The sequence below is a fragment of the Erythranthe guttata genome, chromosome 5 (assembly GCF_056151865.1).
Source record: "Erythranthe guttata isolate IM_541 chromosome 5, IM_541, whole genome shotgun sequence".
Classification (NCBI taxonomy): Eukaryota; Viridiplantae; Streptophyta; class Magnoliopsida; order Lamiales; family Phrymaceae; genus Erythranthe; species Erythranthe guttata.
Window position 1 is genome coordinate 17,329,580 of NC_142537.1, and position 15,564 is coordinate 17,345,143.

The 15,564-nt window shown below is 37.0% G+C and overlaps 4 protein-coding genes across 4 annotated transcripts; 3 read left to right on the forward strand and 1 right to left on the reverse strand.

The window, feature by feature from the left end:
- Positions 1 to 333: 333 nt before the first annotated feature.
- LOC105966988 (UDP-Glycosyltransferase superfamily protein) lies at positions 334 to 2,230 on the reverse strand. Its single transcript, XM_012991554.2, has one exon. The coding sequence runs from the start codon at positions 2,144 to 2,146 to the stop codon at positions 485 to 487; it is 1,662 nt and encodes a 553-aa protein (XP_012847008.2). The 5' UTR covers positions 2,147 to 2,230; the 3' UTR covers positions 334 to 484.
- Positions 2,231 to 5,940: 3,710 nt separating this feature from the next.
- LOC105967107 (vitellogenin-2 protein) lies at positions 5,941 to 7,045 on the forward strand. Its single transcript, XM_012991682.2, has one exon. The coding sequence runs from the start codon at positions 6,057 to 6,059 to the stop codon at positions 6,849 to 6,851; it is 795 nt and encodes a 264-aa protein (XP_012847136.2). The 5' UTR covers positions 5,941 to 6,056; the 3' UTR covers positions 6,852 to 7,045.
- A 3,359-nt stretch (positions 7,046 to 10,404) lies between these two features.
- LOC105966989 (aspartic proteinase CDR1) lies at positions 10,405 to 12,039 on the forward strand. Its single transcript, XM_012991555.2, has one exon. The coding sequence runs from the start codon at positions 10,466 to 10,468 to the stop codon at positions 11,846 to 11,848; it is 1,383 nt and encodes a 460-aa protein (XP_012847009.2). The 5' UTR covers positions 10,405 to 10,465; the 3' UTR covers positions 11,849 to 12,039.
- Positions 12,040 to 12,422: 383 nt separating this feature from the next.
- Positions 12,423 to 15,536, forward strand: LOC105967212 (putrescine-binding periplasmic protein-like protein). Its single transcript, XM_012991808.2, has 7 exons — positions 12,423 to 12,773; positions 13,114 to 13,271; positions 13,386 to 13,634; positions 13,811 to 13,945; positions 14,030 to 14,212; positions 14,368 to 14,529; positions 14,982 to 15,536. The coding sequence occupies exons 1-7, from the start codon at positions 12,473 to 12,475 to the stop codon at positions 15,405 to 15,407; spliced, it is 1,614 nt and encodes a 537-aa protein (XP_012847262.2). The 5' UTR covers positions 12,423 to 12,472; the 3' UTR covers positions 15,408 to 15,536.
- Positions 15,537 to 15,564: the final 28 nt, after the last annotated feature.

Sequence of the window (15,564 nt, forward strand, 5' to 3'; positions counted from 1 at the left end):
TTCATCATTGACCGATATTTTGGAAGTCGATAACGAGATTTTTGCCTCTTTAGTAGCATTTCTCCTTTCGCGCGAATTAGGAAGTTTGAATTTCGACAGTTTACTTAATAATCAATGTCTGAAAAACGATGTCACGTGAACGAGAGCATTCTAGAAATTAGGTTGAATGGTGGATGAAAACGAAAATTTTGATTATCAGCTCTTAAAACAACTTCTCTTAAAACAACTTATCAGACGTAAGAACTTATCAGCTGTTTAATAAGTTTAATCAAAGAACTTATCAGCTGTTTAATAAGTTTAATCAAACGAGCTCTAAGGAAACACAGTCAAATCTACACCTCTTAAACGTATATATTTCAAGATTAACATTTCCATCTTCGAATCAATTCACAAATAGTATCATTCTTTTTACTAATAAATAAACAAAAAAAAAAAAGAAAAAAAAAGGCCAAGAAGAAGAAGAAAAGAAATATCAGTGTGTTTTCTAAGGGTACATACAAAAAGTTTGGTTCTTGATACAAAGAAACAACCTCTCATAAGCCAACGCCATCTTCCTCGCCGTAAACATACCCACCGCGTACTCCTTACACGCCTTCCCTCTCTCCGCCAATCTCCCCGCCCCTTCCGCCACCACCCTCTCCAAAGCCTCGTACAACGATTCCACATTCGGCGCAAACATAAACCCGAATTCATCGTCCACCAAAATCGTCCCCTTAATACTCGGAAACCTCGACGCCATAATCGGTTTCCCACTCATCATCGCCTCCATCAATGTAAGATCCAGACCTTGCGGCCTGAGCGTCGGATTCACGAATATATCGATCGCGTTGTAGAAGCCCTGCAGTTGCGACGGATTCATCGAACCAAGTACGATTACTTGTTTCCCCATCTCTTTGTACCGGTTCATCCACGGACCGGATCCCGCGACGATTAAGTAGGTGTTGGGATTGTTGGTTTTGAGCTTCGAGAAGGCTTCGTAGAGCAACGGGTGGCCTTTGTCCTTGACTAATCGGCCGGCGATCCCGAGAACTAGGGTTGCGTTATCGGGGATTCCGATTCGGGATCGGAATCTCCGGCCGAGTGAGGTGTCCTGTACGAAGTCGTGTTGGTTGACTCCGTTGACGATGACGTGGACGCGCTTGGATGGGATTTGGTAGACGTCTCGGAGCATTTCTCCGCAGCTGTCGCTAATGGCGATGTGGTGTTGGTAGTGCGAGAAGAATCTTATTTCGTTCAGGACTTTTGGGATGACGGATTGGAGGCTCTGGTTGAAGGCCGGCGAAATCGGTTCGTCGGGTTTTCGGGTCAAATCCTGGTAGATGCTGGATTGTACGCTTTCTAGGGCAATTCCGTGCCACGAAACGGCGACGTTTTTGACTCCCCTGGCGAGCCAGAAGGGGAGGGCGACGCTCTCCGAATGGATGACGTCGAAGGGGGCGGCGCCGCCGCGGCTCTCCTCCGCCTGGAATTGCTCCCACGCCTTGTTGTACCGCCATTTTTCCGGTTCCCCTTCGTGGTGGTGCAGGATCGGGGAGGAGGAGGAAGGGGTGGAGGTTTCCGGTGATGAATCGGCGGCGGGAGGGGATGTGAAGACGTGGATTTCATGGCCGCGGCTGGCTAGGGCGGTGTGTAGGGTTTGGGCGTGGCGCTCCATGCCGCCGGGGACGCCGCCGGTGGGCCACTTGCGGGTGAAGACGGCGATTTTGAGAGGTGTTTGGGGTTTCTCGTCGGAGAATTTGAGCTTGTTCCATGAGAATTCGGCGGAGCGGAGGTCGCCGGACCATACGGCGGCGGCGTTAGCGGCGGTGGCGGCGGCGGAGAGATTTGAGCAGGAGTGAGTATGTAGAAGGAGGAGAGCTGGAACTGTGAACACTACGATGAAGAATAAAGTGATTGCGAGATTGGAGTGGATGTTGATTAAGGGTTTCCTGCACTTGCTGTTATTGGCCGCCATTGTTTTTCTGAGATTGGAGCTCAATTGAACTCTTTCATGAATTGATTTGTTTACAGAAGAAGAAGAAGAAGAAGTTGTTTGAGGTAAGTGGGGAAAAGTGATTTTAGATTTAAAGTTGAAGTTAGGCAAAAAGCTAATAATTGAAGCAAAGTGATTTTCTTTTGCAGCTTTTGAGTATTTCTCACGCTCCATATTATGTGTGTGAGGGGGAAATAAAACACGTGAATTCCTTAAGCAAATCACACAATATTTGACTCCTATTAAGAAAAAATTAAATAAAAATTAATTTAATTAAATTTGTCTTGTATAAAGAAAAACTTGTGTGTAGATGCAGTTGTGACTATGGTCCTAATTTGATAGATCCCATCTTGAAACATTTTAGTTTAGATTTTTTATTTTATTTTTTTGGAAAATGGAAAGTCGAGTTAATTATTTTACTACGAAGAGCAACTCGAACAGTTATGTTATATGCAGTCGTTTGAAAGTGATATGTTAAAATAAAAATAACCACAATTGGAGTACGTCAGGAAAAAATAGTATGTTAAAACACTGTTTATTGTTTACAATAAAAATTTTAAAAGAGAGTTGGATTTGCTCTAACTTGAAAATCTAGAGGAAGAAAATGATATTTTTCAACTGTTACTTGGATGATGTAAGCATAGTAGTATTAGATTGGTCCAAACTCCTAATAGTTAATAACAAAATAATAAGTAATATTAGGTTGAAGTTAATGCAAAATTACTCATATAGTCAAATTACAAGTTTAGTGTGTGGTACAATTAATTAGGTAGTACTCCACATCTCACACTTAAAAATGAAAAATTGAGAAATTGAAATTAGTAAAAAGTCAACGATTTAGAGTCGTCGGGCAAAAGCAGACACGTTTGAATGTGCAATTTTGACCAATTACATGCTCACTGTTTCCGCTGGTTTTTTGGCATTTTTTGATGGCCCATGCACCATGTGGTTCTCTTTTGACTTTTTCTATTTATTTTTTAATTTTTTATTTATTTTTAATACACACACACACACACTATATAATCCGTGAAGCCAGAAGAAGTCGGTAAATAGATTTATATGTTTATATTTATAATGTAATATTTAATTGCAATAATTATATTTAGAATTCGTGAAGAAGACTTTTTTCTTCTGTCAGTCTTTTTTTTTTTTCTTTTTTTTTTTTTTTAATTTATTTTGGAGATATTGCAATTTGCAAGTATACTTATGGGCCGAAACTTAGAAATTACTTGTTGGGTAGGAATTTGTTTAGGCCCATAATCAATTTTCAGTTTTCATTTGGACTTGAAAAAACACTGATATAAATATTAGGGCTAAATACAAAAACAACCTGTACTATGGACTTTGTATCATATAATCCCCTGCACTACACATAAATACAAAAACCCCCTCTGATGTTATATTTTTTCCAAAATATGACGAAAATACCCCTGCTAAGCCTATGAATATAAGGGTTTGTTTGAGCCATTTTTCACTATATTTTTTTAACATTTTTGGTAAATTTTACTTGGAAATTTTTGATATTTTAATTTTTTTCCTAAATGTTTTCCGATATTTCAAATTCTCAACAATAATAGGATTGTAAAGAAGTTTATCATCTTAGGATGTTTGAACTACCGGAAGACATTTAAGAAAAAAAAAAATGAAGAAACTCAAAATGACAAAAATAAAATGTTTTATTTAGAAAATTAAAAGAATCAACGCAATTAGATGTTTTGGAGAAAAAAAAATATAAATACAAAAATTTCCCACGTAAAATTAACTTAAAAGGGTTTAATTGGAAAATAACTCAATATATATATATATATATATATATATATATATATATATATATATATATATATATATATATATATATATATATATATATATATATATGCTTGAGTAGGGGTATTTTTGTCATAATGTGAGGGGGTTTTTTGTATTTATGTGTAGTACAGGGGGTATATGATACAAAATTCATAGTACAAGGGTGTTTTTGTATTTAACCCTAAATATTATATATACATTTTTTTAAATAAAATCACCATTTATAAAAAAATAAAATAAAAAAACCATGTGCCTACATGGAAAAACAAAAATGTTGCCTTAAGGTGATAGTCATATGTTAAAATTATTAAATATGAAATAATTATTCTCTTTAAATCTATTTTTTAGCATTAGATACTAAAAAAATACACAAGTAACCCTAGGTATGACATAATATTGAGAATTTCATCGATATTGGGTCAAGGGCGGTAACAGGAACATTTTATAGGGGACCGATGATTAACAAAAAAATTACAGGGATTCGGGGCCACCGCACCCGAATTTTTTTCCGAACAAAAACAGAGGAACAAAATAATAACCATAAATAAACGAGAGAAAAACGAAAAGAATTATGAATAGAGTGATATAATCCAAGCTAGCCATAAAAAAAATATTTTTACAAAATAAAATCACAACATAATTTGCCTGAAAAAACAAATAGTGATACAAAAATGAAAATGAAATATTAATGAACTAAATCACATTAAATAATAAAAAAAAAACATCAAAATAATATTTATCAAAAAAAAAAAATTTAATACTTTTCACTTCCCTGCAGATCCTTTTCTCTTTGCCATCTTATGATTGGCTTTCTCTTGTTCTTTAATGGCTTCTTTGAGAAATTTCTTCTGTTCTTTCATCGAGAAAATCCCGTTTTCGCCGTAAATATTATCCTCCATTCCGTAATCTCCGTAATATAGATTCTTTCCGGAATTTATCGTTTTACCATTAATTTGATCGAATTCTTGTTTCTTGGATGATTTCCAAGGGTAACATTTTGGCTTTGGAGATGATGGAAACTGATTATCCATTCACAAGAATAAATCAATAAATTAAAAATAAATAAAATAAAATTACTAATATAAATTTTTTTTTGGGGGGAATTTATGAGTGAATTTTGGTGTGGATATCTGGAATGTATCCTGCACAATGGAGTTGAGATTTGGTAATTAATATGATTTTCACCTCATTAAATACTTGTATATATGATAGTAGCAGCTGTTACATCTCTATTTATTTATTGCTCCTATTTTTCTTTTATAATTATTTATATTTATATTTTCTATTCATTTGTGTATATATATTATTTATTTATTTCAAGAAAAAATATATATATATTTTTTATTTACTGCTGACTTAATAAATATTGTTTTCCAATTTGTGTACAAAAAATCTATGAGCATTAAAAATACTGTAAATTCAGCCTATCTATAGAAAAGGAATAAGAAGAAAATGTAATATTTAGGGAAGATATTGAATTTATTGCTACCATCCCTAAATGCTAAATCAATTATCTCATGATATATACCTGGTGGAATATACTAACTAGGAGGGTGTTTGGCTTAATCTTATAAGCAGTTAGAAGAACTTATAAGCTCCAAAGTGTTTTGGTAATTTGTTTTTAGAAATATCATAATAAGTCGAAAAAATAAGTTGTTCGAGAGCAAATAAGATATTTTTTAAAAAATATCTATAAACTATATTTTTATTTAAAATCTTACAATTAGTAAAAATAGCTCATTATTCAAACACTTTAAAATTAATTTGAAAAAATAAGATATAATAGCTTATCAACTCTTAAAAAAACTTATAAAACATAAGAACTTATCAGTTATTTAAAATAAGTTTAGTCAAATATGTTACAACGTTATTAAGTATATATAGTAATTTATTGATACACAAAGTCACACATTTATTCATCTCAAAAAAAAAAAAAAGTCACACATTTATTGAAACAAATTCTTTTCACGGGCCATATTGCACCATTTTGCTAATATAAACAAGGGGTCAAATTGCTAATATAAATAATATCCAAGGACCAAATAGCAACAAATAATGGGCGGAGCTGGAGCGCAATCAGAAGTGGGGCCCATGTAAGAAAAAAAAGAACGTCACCACACATTTTGACATTTTGACCACTAAATGCCAAATTCATGAGTTAGCCGTTGAGACTCCCATAGAAGAAACCTCTGCAGAAAAAACTTTCTTGAAAAAAGGGCAAAAGAAAAAACCTCGTTTGCTACAATTCGGTCTGATCATTTCACTCTCACTAAAAATGGACGATTTCTTCTCCGACGACAGCGACGGCGAGAAGGCGGTGGAGGAGCTCCTATCTCAGGCCATGGATTCCACAGTTCTCGAGCAGGTGGCCGCGATCAACTGCGCCGGTTTCACCAAGACCGATCTCCCTTCTCACCTCGAAACCCGCTTCCAGCGCCTCAAATCTCTGCCCTCACCGGCGGCGAAGCCCGCTCCTTTAGCAACGAAGAGCTTCAGCTTTTCAAATCCATCGGAATTGAAGAAGAACGAACCGAAGAAACCAGATTCCGGCGATGAAAAATCCGCGGAGGACAAAGGCGAAGAGGTGCATCCAAAGTGTTTGAAGAAAGTCCCAGAAGAAAAAAACTGCTTATCTCGCAGCGAGAGCTTCTCGCCCCTGAAGAAGAAGAACCCACGAGTGAAAATGGAGGAGAAGGGTACCAAATCATTTTCTTCGTCGTCTTCTTCCTTTGAGGGTTTCTCCAGTAGGTCCGTTTCGCCGCCGGCGAAGAGCGGCTGTTTTCTGTGTTCTCCTAAAAAATCGGCAAGAAAGAATAAAGAAAACAGGGGTTTGGATTTGGGGATTAATTGGGGGAAGAAGCAAGGTAATGATGATTATTTATCTGATTTGAGTAATAATTCAATGAGTTATAATCAGAGGAAGCTGATCAAGAAAGCTATGGCGGAGGAAGAAAAAATTTGCAGGGAAGCTGAGAAAATTGTGAAGTGGGCTAAGCAATATTCTTCCAGAATGGATGTTTCAAGCATTGAAGATGAGCTAAGTGATGATGAAAATGCTAAGTTTCCGTAAATCTTGTTATAGTTTATACATACAGAAGATATATATATAGTATAGAGTAAGTGTTATCTTTCTACATATATGAAATTGGTCGAACAAAAAAAAAAATCGAGTAAACCGTGTGTTTCTGCGGTGTTCGTTGTTTGGAAAAAAATCGATGTATGCGACATTCCAATTCGTTCGAATACATTGATGTTGAAGTGAAATTTAATGTTGATCGTGTTTCTTGTTACTGTTATTTGAAAATTTACATCTTTTGAGCACAACGGTGAACGTACGACGAACTCGAGAAAAAAGAAAACAAATGTTCAATCCTGAAACTCGACTTTTGCAGAGTGTTTATGATTCTTGTTTGTTATTTAACATTTGTCTTATGATGATCTGGGAGCAAATTTATGGATTTTTTTGCCCCCTGTGTGTGAAATTCTAGAAAATTTTATGGTCAAATTACTCTAAGGCAGCAGCAATATTGTAATCGATTTTGTAGATGTTATACAGGTGGAACTAGGGGTGTAAATTGGAACGGAACTACCGATTTCCGCTGATTGTGATCCGAAATTTTTCGATTTAAGAACCTATTTGTCATTATGATTTTCCGATTTTCGATTTTTCTGGAATCTTTTGGATCGGAAGTGGAATATATTTCTGAAATTTTCGAAACATACACTTATAATGTCAATATTATTAAGTATTTTATATTTTAGGTGACTAAAAAATTGGAATTTTCTGAGGTTTTTCATTCCTATTTCCGATCGCCAATTTTCCAATTTCCTTTAATGGAATTGGAGAAAAAAAACCCGGAATATTTTCGTAAGTGCTAATTCGTTTGCGATTCATCTGATTTCCACCTAGATCTGCCATGGCTCGAGCTTAAGAACACATTTTATTATTAAGTATGTTTTATTAATTTATTTTTAATGTTATATATTAGTTAGGGATGGCAATTTGGATCCGGTTCCATGGATCTGATTAGATCCGGTTCGGTCCACATGAATCCAGTTTAGATTAAATCTAGTTGGAACAAACCGGATCGGATCAAGTTGATTTTTTCTAAAAACTGAATCCACGTGAATCCACTTTAGATCCATTGAAAATTCAATTAAAAATGAAGTGGGTCATGTTGGACCCAATCATAACCCAATTAAATACTAAAACAATTTTCTAAAAAAAAAGTCAAATATTATTTTAATTGTAATTTTAATCGCTCAAAAATTGTCAAGACGTTCTTAGATTTGAGTGTGTGTAAAAAGTAAAGTGAGTGTGTGTGTGTGTGTGTGTGTAAAACAGTGTGTGTGTGTGTGTGTGCAGAAACTGTGTGTGTATGTGAGTGTGTGTGTGTGTGTAGAAAATGTGTGTGTATGTGAGTGTGTGTGTGTGTAAAACAGAGTGTGTGTGTATGTGTGTAGAAACTGTGTGTGTATATGAGTGTGTGTGTATGTGTAAAACAAAGTGTGTGTGTGTGTGTAGAAACTGTGTATGTATGTGAGTGTGTGTGTGTGTGTAAAACAGTGTGTGTGTGTGTGTAGAAACTGTGTGTGTAGGAGAGTGTGTGTGTGTAAAACAGTGTGTGTGTGTGTGTGTAGAAATTGTTTGTGTATGTGAGTGTGTGCGTGTGTGTGTGAGAGTGTATGAAAAGTGTGTGTAAAAAATGTGTATCTGGATGTGAGTGTGTGTGCGTGCGTGTGTGTAAAACAGTGTGTGTGGATGTGAGTGTGTGTGCGTGTGGTACTGACATACATTAGATATATTTGTGTATGTGAGTGTGAGTGTGTGTGTGTGTGTAAAATAGTGTGTGTGTGTGTGTGTGTAGAAACTGTGTGTGTATGTGAGTGTGTGTGTGTAAAACAGTGTGTGTGTGCGTGTAGAAACTGTGTGTGTATGTGAGTGTGTGCGTGTGTGTGCGAGTGTATGAAAAGTGTGTGTAAAAAGTGTGTATGTGGATTTGAGTGTGTGTGCGTGTGTTAAAACAGTGTGTGTGTGTAAAAACTGTGTGTGTATGTGAGTGTGTGCATGTGTGTGAGAGTGTGTATAAAAAATGTGTGTGAATATGTATATGTTTGAAAGTTGAGATATTAAATCTTAAAGTTGAGATATTCAACCTCATAAGTTGAATTAAAAATGGAATGAATCCATGTGGATCCAATTCGGATCGATCTAAATTCGATCCACATTAAATCCATTCATATAGATTGGTTTTGAATCCGTTTCCATTTGTATCCGATCCACATAGATCCGGATCGGATCCGGTTCAAGTTGCGAAATTGCCACCTCTAATATTAGTTATGTTTATATTAATAATGGTTGCTAACATCCCAAAATTAAAATAAATTCGTACATCTGATAAATTATTTTTTATAGCTGATAAATAGTTACATTTTATAAATGAGTAAACATCTTATATTGTCAGACACTTTTGGAGAACGAATGTTGGATTTTGGACCAATGAATTATTTAATTCAATCCATTAACCCATTTTTCTATTGGGGTGGCCCCTTAAGAAATCAGTCCAAACACACAAAATCTCAAGTCTCGATCAGAACTTGAGAACCCTCTATATTTTCAATATAGACCGTTGATTCCTACTTTTGGATCCGGTTTACTCATTCGAAGTATTTAACCTCAGCCTCTCTCTTGCCCTAATTTTCTGATCTGCTCACTCTCCTCTCGTCGTACCACTGAATTCAATTCTTCTTTTCTACTTCTGACGATACTCCCACTGACGATGGATGTACTTACATTATCTTATCCTTTTGAGACCATTTTTCTTTAACATCTATATATATCGTGAGTTTCTGAGAGAGAGATAAGACGTGAGAGATATATAAGTCGAACTTGAGCCTATAGTAATGGTGTCAGAGGGTATTTTAGTTTGACCCTAAAGAGACCGGATGATACGATCTTCAATCAACCCAAATTCGATTCACCTGGCCCGATTGCTCGATGTTGTAAGTGTAGATTATTATTCTAAGCGTGGAAAATTTCCAAAAATCCACCACCGAATTCGATGCATTTCTTTTGATTTTACACTATTTATTAACATTTATAACAATTAATTATATAGTATATATGCATATATATATTTTTCAAAAAAATTACAGGCTAAAGCCAGACCACCAATTTAAAATCCAGGTAATATCCATTTGCTTTCACTCATCCTTTCCACGGTAAATTGAATATTGCCAGCTTTACCAAAAACCAGTAAAATACTTACCATAAACATAATATTAATATTGTAATAATAATTAATAATAATATTGTAATAATTAATGTAATTACAATACATTTATTTTCTCCGTGTGTAACGTACATAGAACTTAATCTCAAAATTTAATTTAATGCTGTAAATATATACATACAATCAAAATCCAAGATTGCATGAACCATGCATAATCATATATTCATATTCATCTCTTTATTTGAAAAGTTTCTCCAATTTAATCTTTTTCCGTTTTAAAATTAAAACTAATTAATTGCACACAATAATTTACCAAATTAATTACGACTTTCTATATCTTCACTCAATCAAATCTTTTTTACCTATAAAACCACCATTGTTGTTCATCCCCAAAAACTCAACCTTTCTCTCTCTATTACACACACACACACACACACAACACATAGCAATAATGGCTTATTACAAACCCTCGTCTCTCGTACTACTTTGTTTCTTCGCTCTCGTTCTTTTCGTCGAATCGAAAAAAAAATCCGGCATCACGGTGGATTTATTCCACCGCGACTCACCCGCATCGCCTACCTACGAGCCCTCCCACACGAGATTCGAGCTCCTCCGAAAGTCGTTCCACCGCTCGTTCACCCGCAAATCGTCCCTGAGGTTGACTTCCGATCAGAGGAAGAAGAAGTCAACAACCGCGTCGTCGTCCGACTCGTTCGAGGGGGTGCTCACCCCCGTCGGCGGGGAGTACCTAATGAAGATCAGCATCGGCACGCCGCCCGTGGAGCAGCTCGGCATCGCCGACACGGGCAGCGATCTGACGTGGACGCAGTGCAAGCCATGCAAGCAGTGCTACAACCAAACATCGCCGCTATTCGACCCGACCCAAACCACCACGTACCGACAGGTATCCTGCGAATCGCCGCAGTGCAGCGCCGTCGGAAGCTCGAGCACGTGCAGCAGCAGCAATGGCTGCCAGTACCAGGTGTCGTACGGCGATAGGTCGTACAGCATTGGTGACCTGGCAGTCGAAACCCTAACTTTCGGATCCTCCGATAATGTTGGAGAAAGCGTGTCTTTTAAGAAAGTCGTGTTTGGGTGCGGCCACCAAAACGACGGCACTTTCAGCCAGACCGGCTCGGGTATAGTCGGCTTAGGCGGCGGCTCGGTTTCAATCATCAGCCAGCTCGAGAAATCAATCGGCGGCAAATTCTCCTACTGTTTGACTTTCCTTGACTCGAATTCCTCAAGCAAGATAAGCTTCGGCCAAAACGCCGTCGTTTCGGGGCCTAACGTCGTTTCAACGCCGTTAGTTAAGAAAGACCCGGATACATTCTACTACCTAACGTTGGAAGGCGTTAGCGTTGGGGACGAACGGTTGGAATATAATAATAATAAAAAAGCATCCGACGATTACGGTTACGGGGGGTCCACGTCATCAGGGGCAGAAGAGGGAAATATTATAATCGACTCGGGTACGACATTGACGTTTTTGCCCTCGGAGTTTTACGAAGGGCTTGAGGCGAGTTTGGTGAAGGCTATAAAGGGGAAGAGGGGGTCGGATTCGCAGGGGATGTTTAATTTGTGCTACGAGCTGCCGAGCGGCGGGGGGTTCAGTTCGCCGGCGATAGTGGCGCATTTTGACGGCGGAGATGTGGTGTTGCCGGAGGGGAGCACTTTTGTGGAGGTGGAGAAGGGTTTGGTTTGTTTGACTTTGGTGCCGTCGCAGGATTTGGCTATTTTCGGTAATTTGCATCAGATGAATTATCGCATTGGGTATGATCTTGTGAATAAGGAGGTCAAATTTCTGCCGACTGATTGTTCGAAGGCGGAGTGAAGAAGATCTGTGGCGGATTTGTTTCACCTTAATAAAGTGTTACTTTTTTTTTTTTTTTTTTTTTTTTTTTAATTTCGTTAAGTGCTGTTTGGCTTTCCTTTTGTTGCATTTGGGTTTCTTGAATTTGGATGTTTGAGTCTCTTCGTCTTGTGTAAATGGTTTATGTTTGTTTAATGGTTGGATGGGATAAATGTTTATGTTTTAGTTAGTGTCCACAATGAAAAATTAACTAAATTTAGTTATGTATACATATTAATATAACTTGCAGCAAATTACTATTCTATTTTAAATTTACCTAGAGGTATTCATTCGGTAGGCAAACCGATCGAATCGAACCGAATGAAAATTCTTACATGCCGATTACCAAACTGTTTATTTATTAGGTGTTATTATAATATATATATATATATATATATATATATATATTAGTATTTAGACTAAAATAAATTAAAATAAATAAAAAAATCAAATTTTAATTTTTTAATAATTTAATTATTTATCAAATCAAACACAAAACAAACTAGGTTCGACAAATCGCAGTTCCAATTTTATTCTAAAGAAAAATAATATACAAAATCAAGAGAGGAATCACAAAAATACCTCCTCTCTCTCTCTCTCTCAGAAATGCCAGTACTCTCTTTCGCTGCACTACCCGTTCTCACATATTCAAACCCCAACCCGACCCGTATAAGGATCCGCTCATATGGCAACAATCATCAACCCCCAGACCTCTCAATCAGAATCGCCGCCGTATCGAACAGTAATTCATGCTCGCCGGCGGGAGACTTTCTCCGGCGACTCTCTGTTTCCTCCGTTGCTATCATCGGCCTGGGGGTGAGCAGCCTTTGGGCCTTTCCTCCCCCATCTTCGGCCTGCATTTCTCCTGCTTCTCCGCCCCCATTAGTTCACCCTCAGGAAACTCTCGGTAAATTTTACTTCACTTGCTTCAGATTATTGTACTTTGCTTCTTCGTAGTCGTACTTTGCTGGACCGTTGTACCTTCTGCTGCATTGATTGTACCCTGGTTTAATCTGCTCAGATTGTGCAATTCTCTGTAGTTTATTGATTGGACCGTTGTACTTTCCCCTGTATTTGCTTATTTAATCTGTCTCAGGTTTTGCAATTTCTGTAGTTTATTTCGAGCATTGTACTTTCTGCTGCATTGCTTGTACATTGATTTAATCTGCTCAAACTGTGCAATTCTCTGTAGTTTATTGGACCATTGTGCTTTTGTGTGTTGTATGATCTCCTTTTTCCATTTACAGATACTGATAATAATGTGGGTGAATCTGAAGAAGTGGAGAATATCGAAGACGAGGATTTAAAATCGGAATTTGAACGATGGAAAACGAAATCATACGCGTTGACTGTCCCTCTCAAAATAGTTGCTCTGGAAGGCTCACTGCCTACCGTATGGGTTCGGGTGAGCTCTTAAATCTTTCCATTGAAATTACAGTAGAATAAAATTGAAGTATATTCTTTTTCGATTTCTTTCTTGTTCTTGAATAAATATTATATTTTACTTCTCAACATGCAGGAATTCTTGAAATCTCAAGGAAAGAGGGTGCAGTTCCGTCCAGCGTTCCGTCGAAGCCTCAGAGATATATTTAACGAACTCTCGAATCCAATAAAGAACGGTAAAATAAATCCTAAATCTGCTGTGGCAGCTGATCTTGTTACTCTTGGTGATTCGTGGCTAAATTTTGCCATTGACAAGGGGTTAATTGAGCCCATAGAAGGAGCCGAAAATCAAGACTGGTTTCGTGATTTAAGTCACAAATGGAAGGTGAGAATGCATTGCTTTTTTTTTTTTTTTTTTTTGGGCTCAAATCTCGATTCTGTGAGTCTTCATATTGGATTTTACTTGGAAATAATATATGGTCATTTGCGTCATCTCTTATTACCGTTTAAATTGGACATGTACGGAATATCAGAACCTGTTACATTTTGAAATAATCTCAGGTATATTTACGCAGGAGCACCGAGGGGAATTTAGATTCTCAGGGAATAATATGGGCCGTGCCTTATCGTTGGGGAAGTATGGTCATAGCGTATAATAAAAAAGAATTTCAAAAGCATAATTTGGCTCCAATAGAGGTGATTGTCCTTTCATCCTCGACTAATTCCGAAGTCTTGATTTTCGTATATAGTTTCAACGGTTGTGTTAATTGATACATGCAGGATTGGTCGGATTTATGGAGCCCTAAACTTGCTGGAAAGATTTCGATGGTTGACTCACCTCGAGAGATTGTTGGAGCGGTGCTGAAGTATATGGGAGCTTCGTATAATACTACTAACATTGACGCTCAAGTTGTTGGAGGGAAAACTGCCGTGCTGCAGCAGCTGGAATTGCTTGTTCAACAGGTAACGAAATTGGTTCTTCACTCCATGCTGGCCAAAAACCGCGTAAATATTTAAAAGATTTGATTATTGTATAATCAATTTTTATGTTCATTTTTCGTTTGCTGTCAATCTCTAACGAGTAAAGACCGTTGCTTAAACGAAATTGATTTACACAGGTACGATTATTTGATACTCAGCACTATCTGAAAGCTTTCAGAGCAGGAGATGTATGGGTGGCTGTTGGATGGAGCAGTGATGTTCTTCCTGTTGCTAAAACAATGTCGAATGTTTCCGTAATAGTTCCTAAATCTGGTGCTAGCTTATGGGCGGATTTCTGGGTATGTATTCTTTTTTCCCTTTTAATTCTTTAATCATGCACTTATATGCTCTATCGATTCTAGTTAGGGGTGAAAATTAGAACGCAATTTCCGAATTCTGCCGATTCTGTTGCGAATATTTCCGATTTTGGAATAATACTTTACATTCCGAATTCCGAAAGTTCCGAGTTCCGATCCAATTTTAATTTCCAAAAAAAAAAAAATCAAAAATTGCACATGAAATATCATTATGTAGTTTAAATTATAGGTGACTGAAAAAATAGAAATTGCCACACCGGGTCCCGATCCGACAATTTCCGAATTCTGAACAAGGTTTTCCATTTCCCAATTTCGATTTCAGTTTTTCCTAATTAGCTTTTCAACCCGAAAACAAAAAAAAAATTGCGGAAGTGTTAATTCTTATCCCATCTGTTCGATTTCCACACCTATTATTGTCTTAATTCGTGGTGCAGGTTGTACCAGCTGCATCGAGACTTGTGACAGATCAAATTGGAGGAAGAATTAGAGGACCATCGCCGCTTGTACAACAATGGGTCGATTTCTGTTTGCAACCAGAAAGAGCTTCGCCTTTCAAGGAAGAGACTATTTCCGGTGCATCTCCGATTTCGCTCGAAGCCTCATTCGAAGAAGAGCATAAAGAACGTAAAAAGGGTAGACCGAATCTGGACACGAATCTCATTTGTAATGTACCGCCTTCTGAAATACTGTCCAAGTGCGAACTGTTGGAGCCGTTATCGGAAGATGCATTTTCCGATTATCAGTGGCTAATAAGTAGTTTGCAGAAGAAACCCAGTCATAATATCGTGAACAGATTGAGTTTTCCTATGTATTCTTTTTTTACGACGTTTTTGTCGAAAATGCAGTTTAAGGCTGAATGAAATAACAGCATTTCTGTGAATTTTTGTACTTGTTATTTACCTTCAGCTAAATTGATCTGTGTCATTCCAATGTTCAAATTTATTTAATTTTTCAATTAAAAGTCGAAAAGTTGTTCTTTTTTTTCAGAAGTTTTTTGGTGATGTACAATCAGTGCTA

Coding starts and splice junctions, on each gene's coding strand:
- LOC105967212 (XM_012991808.2), top strand. CDS start 12,473: ATGCCAGTACTCTCTTTCGCTGCACTACCCGTTCTCACATATTCAAAC. Junction 12,774..13,113: donor TCACCCTCAGGAAACTCTCG/GTAAATTTTACT, acceptor TTCCATTTACAG/ATACTGATAATAATGTGGGT. Junction 13,272..13,385: donor TGCCTACCGTATGGGTTCGG/GTGAGCTCTTAA, acceptor CTCAACATGCAG/GAATTCTTGAAATCTCAAGG.
- LOC105966988 (XM_012991554.2), bottom strand. CDS start 2,146: ATGGAGCGTGAGAAATACTCAAAAGCTGCAAAAGAAAATCACTTTGCT.
- LOC105967107 (XM_012991682.2), top strand. CDS start 6,057: ATGGACGATTTCTTCTCCGACGACAGCGACGGCGAGAAGGCGGTGGAG.
- LOC105966989 (XM_012991555.2), top strand. CDS start 10,466: ATGGCTTATTACAAACCCTCGTCTCTCGTACTACTTTGTTTCTTCGCT.